Here is a 9,679-nt window from a genome sequence, read left to right as displayed (position 1 = left end):
TACTACAAGAATAAACGAGCTGTTCACCGGGAAGCCATCAAGGCAAGCAATCAAGTTCCTTTAGGACTAACCCCCCTCTAAGATTGAAACTCAAAGGGAACACATGAGCAGACATGTAAACTTGCTGGTGCCTATGCTGGTCTACTGGTGAGTGGAAGAAGGGGAAAGGCAGCAATGAAGAAATGGGCTGAGTTCAGCCATGTTCCAAAAACTCCCGTGGACCTGGAGATGAGAAAGAGAAGAGGAAGGGCTGATTGGTCCAAAGTGTGGTGAGACCTGGGAACACCTGAGCCTATAGACAAGAACATAGCCACAGAGGGCTAGAGGTGAGAGTGAAGTATCCAGCTGATATGGATAGGGATGGGCAACTTAAGACACTGGCTACCTAAAATGAGGGGGTGATAAAGGCACAAAGTGACTTGCTTACAAGGTTTCAAGGGGAAGCTTAGTTTAATAGTGTGTTAGGAAAAAAAGAGTCCCTAATGAATAGTTTTCATCTTGTCTAGATGGGTCTGGTTAAAAGAGATGGGGTAAAATTGTTATGATTCAATAATGAGTAATTGTTATTATGACTCTCTGTAAAGGTAGACGTTTTGTAACAAAAACAGGGGAGTGGTTAATCTTATAGTCCAGAAACAAAGGACCCTAGGACCATCAAGGGAGAAGAGCAGAAGCAGAATGAGAGACCTTATACAGAGAAGCAGCGACATCAGAGATGGAGGCAGAGATAGGGACATGGAGAGAGAGAGCAGCTGAGGACTCTAGATTTATGGGAAGTGAGGGACTAAGAGATGGCGGTCAGGAGGCAAGTTTGCAGGATGTGCCCTTTGGTGATGTCAATTATTATATATGTCTGAGTGTTTTTAAAAAAATAAAAAAAAAGCTAAAGTGAATAGAGAGAAACACTGTTAACTGATGGTACATGGAGGGGATTATAATCATTGTAATGAAAGAACATGTATGATTTGTTGAATATAAAATTGATGATCAGCCCTGTAAACTTTTACTCAATTCATAATAAAAACCTTAAAAACAAACAAACAAACAAAAAGAGCCAATATATAACCTTGAACGTATCTCACTTAAATTTAGAGACCATCCCAAGTACAGATTTGATGCATTAGTCAGTAATGTCAAGAGACCAGAAAAGTAGCCCAACAAAGCATGACGGGAAAGTTATGTGTTGTCCAATATGTACCCATGAGCACATGTGTTAATGTGGCTAGTGAGACTGAGGAACTAGATTTTCAATTAATTTGAATTAATTTTACATTTAAAGAGGTCTTATTAATGTTTAACTCAGGTTTTTCTCCTTTAGACCACAGTCCTCGACCCAATGAGCACAAAACCCTCCCCTGATAGTCCCTAGACTCTTCCTTAAGGCAGAGCTAACTTGTATGTCTGCTCAGAAACTCTTTACTTGATTCATATGTAGCAAGTCTTATGGTACCATGAGAGATGAAGGACTTGGTTGTCAGGGCAACCAGGAACAGTATTGCTGCCAGCCCAGTCTTCAGTGGCTGTGGTCTTGCCTCACTCTATGAGTGGTGTCAAACATATAAATTCACCAGTTCTTTTTTAAGGTCTGGCTAACTTACAAAGTTCCTAATGAAAGTGTGACTCCCAGTATCCCAGATAACCTTTTCAATTCCCCGTCATAAGTCTTCTCTGACCTTGCCATCTGTATTGTTCATGTATCACCAGCAACAATAATACTGATAACTGATATTTATTGAATATTTCAGGCAATTTTCTATGCACATATTCTGTAAGAAGTCACTTAATCTTCCCAAGAACCCTATGAAATAGATCCTGTTGCCATTCCTACTTCCCAGGAGGAAAATCAGGCACAGAAAGAGAAGCCATTTGTCAAAGGTCACACAAGCTTGCAGTGGAGCCAGGGTATGTAAGTTATGTTGATTATCTTAAGTACGACATCCATCAGCATTAAGCTTAAATGAGTCTCTTTCATAGTTCTTCCATCGTATTTTCTGAAGCCAAATGTTGTGACAGTTCAAAGCTAAAACCACTGCACCCAGAAAACAAAGACAAGTGCACCCCAGAGTATTCCAGAGTTAGATCTAATAATGGTTTAGTGACTCAAGTCCTGCAAAGCTGAACAAATGGAAAACTGGGATAGAATCAAAGTCACTGAAAGTAAAAGCAACAGTGCTGGTTTTTGGCCAGTTCCATTCTGTTCCTGCCCTCTGGACATATTTCCGCATGAGCCCTATGGACCCTGCCCTCACAGTCCCTCCTGAGTTATACCCAGTTATGCAAATGAGTCTTCACTTAGTAGCTCTGATTTATAGAAACACTCCAGGATTGGGCCTCCTGACAGTGTCCACAGAGCACACTGCTCATCCATTTACTCATTCATTCACAAGGATGCCACACACATTTTCTGAAGTTTACTGTTTGCCAGGCCCTGAAGATAAAATGGTTAACAGATATGACCTCTTGAGGGTAAAGTCAAGTTACAGAGACAAATATTAATCCAATTCTCATGCTGTCAAATGTGAAGCTGCAACAAAGACAATAAGAGTGTATACAGGATAACTGGTTGGAATACCTTAAAGGGGGCTAGAAGTTGCCCAGTGAAAGAGGCTTCCCGTGGAGCCTTTGCATTGCATAAGACCATAGGTGGAATCCTGAACCCCATCCAGAATCATCTGAGGTGGGAAATTTCCACTTGAAAGGACAAGTACACCCACCTGGAGTGGCTAGAAGAACAGAAGATACTTTTTGAAAGAAAGACCAGCAGGAAAAATAAAATAAAATAAAGTAACGGCAGTCTGATTGACTACTACAAGAAGCAAGTTGTTCTCCCAGGAGCCATCAAGGCAAGTGGTCAGGTCCCCTCAGAGCAAACCCCCTTCCAAGACTAAGATTCAAGGGGAATACATGAGCAGGCATGTGGTCTGGCTAGTGACCATGTTGGTCACCGATAAGGGGAAGTTGAGGAAAAACCGCAATGAAGTTGTGAGCTAAGTCTGACCACATTCAATAGACTCCTGGTTGAGACCTGGGGACTGACTCCTGGGCCCAGAGGCAGTGACATGGCCACAGAAGAATAGAGTGGAGAGTGAAGCGTCCAGCTGATATGAAGTGAGGGGAGATGCACAAGAACACCCATACTTGCAGAGAGTACCCACTTGACCTGACTTCAATGGCTGGAGGATCAGAACTTGACTAGAAGAAAGAAGAGGGGAAAAAAGAGTAATCCACTACAATTTGATGAATGGATGTAGTAGCTCAAAAGAGGGAACAAATCTTTACAGCGAGGATCATTCCCACCCCCCTCAGTACACAGGGTCGACAGGGATGGGCAACTTAGACATTGGCTACCCAAAAGGCAAGAAGTGACTGGCTTATACGCTCTCAAGAGGGAGCCTAGTTCTAGAGGGGGCCGGGGAAGGTAGACTCTCCACTGAGTGGTTTCCAATCTGTTGGGACGGGGTTGATGAAAGGTAATGGGGATAAGACTTTTGTGGTATAATAGTGAATAATTGCTATCAGGACTGACTGTGAGGGTCAGAAATGTAAAGGTAGATGTTTTGTAACAAAAGGAGGGGAGTGGTTGATTTTGCAGTTCAGGAGCAGAGGTCCCTGGGACCATCAAGTGAGAAGAATTGAGGTTGGGACCCTACCCAGAGAAGCAGTGACACCGGAAATGGAGGCAGAGACGATGGCATGCAGAGATGAAGTGGCAGGGGACTCTGGACTCAGGAAGGGAGACGGGCTGTGTGCTGACAACCACGGGGCAGGCTTGCAGGGTATACCCTTTGGTTGGTTGATGATGCATGGAGGGGATTGTAATCATTGCAATGAAACGAAATACGCTAGGATGTATGAAAAGCTAATGTTCTCCCATGTAAACTATTACATAATTCACAATAAAAACTTAAAAAAAGAGTGTGTATAGGAGGTTGTTTAAGTAGGTCAGAGAGGGCTTCCCTGAATACGTGATGTGGGAGCTGAGACCTGAAAGATGTGCAGGGGTTAACATGACGAAGAATGGGAGGACTATGTGGGAGGGACTACGTGGAGGTCAGCAGTAACAAAGATGCTGAGTGGGATGTGGAGGCCAGACCATGCAGCCACATTTAGGAATCTGATCTTGACCCTAAGATCATGAGGGTCTTAAGCAGGGGGCATTTGGACAGATGGGAGTTTTGAAAAGATCTTCTGGCTTTGAGTGGATAGTGGAGTCTGGTGATAGTGGTGGTTGGCTAGGAACCTGGGAAGTGGGGGAGATGAACTCTCCTATATATGCAGCTTAGGGGAGCCTCTGCCCCCTCAGGAATTACAGCCCGCATATTAAAATCCATCCCACTTTGTTTAAACTGCTTCTGGTGCTAAGTTCAGAGAGCAAACATCCATGCAGGATCTCCTGTGAGCCTGGCTCTTGGAGACCCAGGCGCTCTGCTACACCAAATTCCCAGAGGGCTAAATCTGAGTTACACAGATGGGAGATTTGCAATGAAAACAGTGAAGGTTACCTGGTCATTCAGGGGGATCCCTTTGCTCATCTTCCTCCGGTTTTCCTCAGGGTGATAGTCATCTGCATCATAGAATTTCCATCCCAGCTTCAAGAAAAAGTTAGAAGGTGTTGTTGCAGGTAGTGTGTTCTGTGTGACAGTCACCATGTAGCTGCTAACACTTGTGGAGCAGGTGCAGAAACAGGATTCCTGCCAACACCACCACCTTCTTCCCACGGCTAGCCCTGGCCACAACCCCACACAGAGCCAGGAGGGAAGAGGTCCATAATGTCACTGAACTATTCCATTTCCTGTTTTCATTCATCACTATTCGTCATTACCACGTAGAAAGACAAAGTTGCATCAGTGGGGTTCAACCACCATGTGGACATGTCTGTGGCCAACTGGTATGTTTTATAAACCACTACCAGTCCTGGGGTGCTGCTGTAGGATCAGCACTGGACTGCCAACTACAAGATCGGTGGTTCAAACGCAGAAGCTACTCCTTGGAAATACTATACAAGGTCAGTAAGAGTCAGAATTGACTCAACAGCACTTAACAACAACAATAATGAGTCAGAAGGTCCCTGGGTGATGCAAACAGTTTGAACCCATCCACAAGTGCAGCAGGAAAAAGGCCTGGTGATCTGCTTCTGTAAAGATTTGTTGTTGAGGAGCAGCTGGTGAGCTTGAACTGCTGACCTTACATTTCAAACGGCTTTGCAGTCTGGCGTATTAACCCACAGCGCCATACCAGGACTCCTCTGTAAAGATTACAACCAAGAAAACTCGCCACTGAGCACTTCTGCTTTGTAAGGCATGGGGTAGCTCTGAGTTAGAATCAACTCCGTAACAATGGATAGCTTTTTTGTTTGTTTGCTGGCCAGGAGAAAGGAAGGGGCAGAAGGAGAGAAGCAGTGGAGACCAGACCCATGGGGACCATACAATTGGGAGACATTGAAACAGGTACCTCAGATGCCAGCAGAGTGCCCACAGTCGACCTGTGGAGAGGAAACAGATGTTCAAATTACTACCTTTTCCTAACGTGTGTGCAGTCCCTCAGACCCCCGGATGCCTGGTGAAATGATGGCTGGTGTAGGTGGTATGAAAAACCTCTAAAATATTTTGCTGTGGAAGCAATGATGCTTTTGATCCTGGATTCTAGACTTGCTGTACTGCTCTCCTGGAACTTAAGTGAACCATTCACCACTATTTTACTTTCCAAGAGACAATGTAAAAGATCTCATGATCTCCCTGAAGGTTTTTCTTCAATAATACTATTCTTTTTGAGCGAAATCCTAAATAAATAAAGTAACGAAATGATATTGTGGGTCCATTAATGTCTGCCATTGAGTTGATTGTGACTCATAGCAACGTTACAGGATGGGATTGAACTGCTCTATAAGGGTTTCCAAGACTCCAAATCTTTATGGGAGTAGACAGCCCCATCTTTTTCCCACGGAGCAGCTGGTGGGTTTTAGCTATCAACCTTGTGGTTAGAGGCCTAGCATTTAACCCACTGTGCCACCAACTGTGGAGTTGTTGTGGTTGTTAAGTGCCATTGAGGCAGTTCTGACCCATAGTGACCCTGTACAGGGTTTCCAAAGATTGGCTGCTGACCTTGTTCATAAAATCATTGAAATGTTGTTGGGAGTTTAAAAGAGACTCACTCTTAAAGAACATGGACAAATGAATCAAGAGTTACCAACACTTATTAAGATTGTTCAAGAATCCTGGTGTGCCACTTTACGTAGGGTAAGCACTGGATTGCTCACCATAAAGCAAGCGATTCAAATCTACCAGCCGCTTCTCGGAAACCCTATACAAGGCTGCTATAGTCAGAACCAGCTTGATGGCACTTAACAACAGCAACATTAATGTTGTCCTGGTGTAGCACTGTAGGATAAGTACTAGATTGCTAACCGCAAGGTCGGCAGTTCAAACCCATCAGCTGCTCCTTGGATACCCTACACAGGATCTCTATCAGTTGGAACTGGCTCCACGTACTTAACAACAACATTAAGGTTGTACAATCTGATAATATGCTCACACCTAACAGATGCATGTTCTAGTGAAAAGAGGTTGGGTCTCAGATCTGAACCACAACTAAATGACTGTTTACGTTTATCTCTAATCTTACAAAACAAGGGGCTGAACCACATGAGTCATTCATCACGTACGAATTTCACTGAGCACCTTCTAGTCCCAGGATCTAATGGTGAGTCCTTTCTTGCTCTCAATTTCTAAATGTTACTAAAATGTCAATCATTCAAGTACCACCATCATCACTGCTACTGCATCCTCATGCCATTTCATCACGCCCTCCCTCGTAAATTTTACATTCCATCTCAAAAATTATTTACTTGTTATTTTTATTAAATTACTTCACTTTCAAAATATTAATTATGTTAAAGAAAGAAACTTTCATTGCTTGCCATAGAAGCCATCCTCATTTAACTAAAGTAGGATACCAAAAAGATGCTTACAAAAGAGGAAATTGTCCCTTACATTCAGGTGTCGCAAGAGGAGACGATAAACATAGTAAGTAAACTGCTTATTTGGCATTACTTTACTTTAATGATGTTTTAATAGATAATTGTTCTCTTTTAATCCATCAATTGTTGTTGTTGTCAAATGTCTGTTGAGTCAGTTCTGATTCATAGTGACCCTGTATAGGGTTTCCAAGGTTGTACTTTGCAGGAGCAGAAAGTCCCATCTTTCTCCAGAAAAACGGCTGGTGGGTTTGAACCACCAATCTTGTGGTTCATAGGCCAGTGCTTATCCTACAGAGCCACCACTAGTGGTGGTGGTAGTGTGCCGTGGAGTCGATTCCGACTCACAGTGACTCTGTATACGGTTTCCGAGGCTATAAATCGTTACTGGAGCAGAAAGCCTCATCTTTCTCCCATGGGACAGCTAGTAGTTTCAAACTGTTGACCTTGAGGTTAGCAGACAGATTCATAACCACTATGCTACCAGAGCTCCTTAATCCATTAATTCATTAATTGTTGTTGTTACGTGCCATCTAGTCAGTATCTACTCATAGCGACCCCATGCACAGCAGAACGAAATACTGCCCGATCCTGGGCCAACCTCACTGTTGTTACCACGCTTGAGTCCATCGATACTGCCATTTGGCTAATCCATCTCATTGGGGGTCTTCCTCTTTTTCTCTGACCCTCCACCTTACCTTACCTTCTCCAGCGACTGGTACCTCCTGACAATATATCCAAAGTATGAGAAACAACATTTGGCCATCTTGGTCTCCAAGGAGCACTCTGGCTGCAGTTCTTCCAACATGGCTCTATTGGTTCTTTTGGCAGCCCATGGCACTTTCAGTATTCTCCTCCAACACCATAACTCAAAAGCATCAATTTTTCTACGGTCTTCCTTATTCACTGTCCAGCTTTCACATGCATATGAGGTTATTGAAAATACCATGGCTTGAGTCAGGTACACCTTAGTCCTCAAGCTGTGACATCTTTGCTCTTCAACACTTGTTGTTGTTGTTGTTAAGTGCCATTGAGTTGATTCTGACCCATAGCGACCCTGTATAGGGTTTCCGAGGAGTGACTGGTGAACTTGAACTGCCGACCTTGCAGTTCAAACAGCTTTGCAGTCTGGCGCATTAACCCATACATAGTGCCACACCAGGACTTAGGCTATGATAAATATTTTTTTCCAAATGGCATATGAAGTATAATAATAATAATAATAATAAATCTTGTGAAGTTGAACAAGGGACTATCAACTACAGCAAGGAATGCAATGCAAAGATCAATATAATGACTTCTCAGTAATTGTATTTCTCAGTCAATTAGCAGCATCCCTGTAGTCATTTTCTGGCCTCAGGGCTCTGACCTGGAGCAGCTTCCATACCTGCCCTCATGCCCTCAGTGCTCTCCAGTGTCATACCTTTAGGTCCACAGTCACAACTACAGGCCTTCTCCCCTGAACTCTGGAGTTGGAGATGCAACCACCCATTTTGAAAACCATTTTGGTGATGGATAAATCCAGTTTCCATCCAGTCTACTTTAAATCATGGTGACCCCATGTGTGTTGGAATAGAAGTGGGCTCCACAGCATTTTAAGTGGCTGATTTTTCAGAAGTAGATTGCCAGGTCTTTCTCCTGAGGCCCCTCAGGGTGGACTTGAACTTCCAACCTTTGAGTTAGCAACTGAACATGTTTCCTGTTTGCATCTCTCAAGGACTCTTTTTCTACGTATCCTCCTTTATTTTTCTCTAGAGTACCTGTCACCACCTGATACACTACATATGGATTTCTTCATTTACTGTCACCCATATGAGAATGCAGATTCCTGGTGTGGTGCTGTAGGATCAGCACTGGACTGCGAATCACAAAGTCGGCAGTTCAAACCTACCAGCTGCTTCTTAGAAATCCTATAGAGGGTTGCTATGAGTCTGAATTGACTTGAAGGCACTTAACAACAACGAGTACAACAAGTCAGAATTGACTTGATAGTAATTAATAACCACAAATACTAGAATATAAACTCTTTGGGGGCAGAGATTTCATCTGTCTTGTTTACAATGACCTAAAATCAGACAATAACCTACAATACAGCACTAACCCCACTGCCATCGAGTCAATGCCAACTCATAGCGACCCTACATAGGATTTTATTGGAGCAGAAAGTGTCATCTTTCTCCTATGGAGCAGCTGGTGGGTTTAGCAGTCCAGTGCTTATCCTACAGTGCCACAGGGGCTCTTTTACATAAGGTCTTTGCTCATTAAATATTTATCGAGTGCACTGAATATCCTATGCTACAAATTATGTGGTTTCAGGACTCCTAATCTGAACTTGGAGTCCTGGTGTAGTGCTGTGTGTTTAATGTGTCAGACTGCAAAGCCGTTTGAACTGCAAGTTTGGTGGTTCAAGGTCACCAGATGCTTCTTGGAAACTCTTTACAGTGTTGCTATGGGTTGGAAATCATCGGACAGTCTCTTTGATGTTCCATGCGAGTAAAGTTTTGGTAAAGGTAATACAGAAATGACTACAAGCATACATTGACAGAGAACTTCCAGAGGTTCAAGCTGGATTCAGAAGAGGCTGTGGAATGAGGGAAATCATTGCTGACGTCTGATGGATCTTGCTGAAAGCAGAGAATATCAGAAAGATGTTTACCTATGCTTTATTGACTATGCAAAGGTTTATGATTGTGTGGATCATGACAA

At 43.3% G+C, this 9,679-nt stretch overlaps 1 protein-coding gene across 1 annotated transcript in view; it reads right to left on the bottom strand.

The window, feature by feature from the left end:
• The window catches only part of IDNK (idnK, gluconokinase homolog (E. coli)), a 31,110-nt gene that overhangs the window by 18,608 nt on the left and 2,823 nt on the right, over positions 1-9,679 (bottom strand). Inside the window, exons 2-3 of the mRNA XM_006835015.1 lie at positions 5,452-5,482; positions 4,503-4,589 (exon numbers count right to left, since the gene is read on the bottom strand). Coding sequence (XP_006835078.1) covers positions 4,503-4,589; positions 5,452-5,482 — 118 coding nt within the window. The remainder of the gene's footprint in view (positions 1-4,502; positions 4,590-5,451; positions 5,483-9,679) is intronic.

Source organism: Chrysochloris asiatica, unplaced genomic scaffold (genome assembly GCF_000296735.1).
Source record: "Chrysochloris asiatica unplaced genomic scaffold, ChrAsi1.0 scaffold00014, whole genome shotgun sequence".
NCBI classification, from domain to species: Eukaryota; Metazoa; Chordata; class Mammalia; order Afrosoricida; family Chrysochloridae; genus Chrysochloris; species Chrysochloris asiatica.
This window is presented reverse-complemented; position numbering and strand designations above follow the sequence as displayed.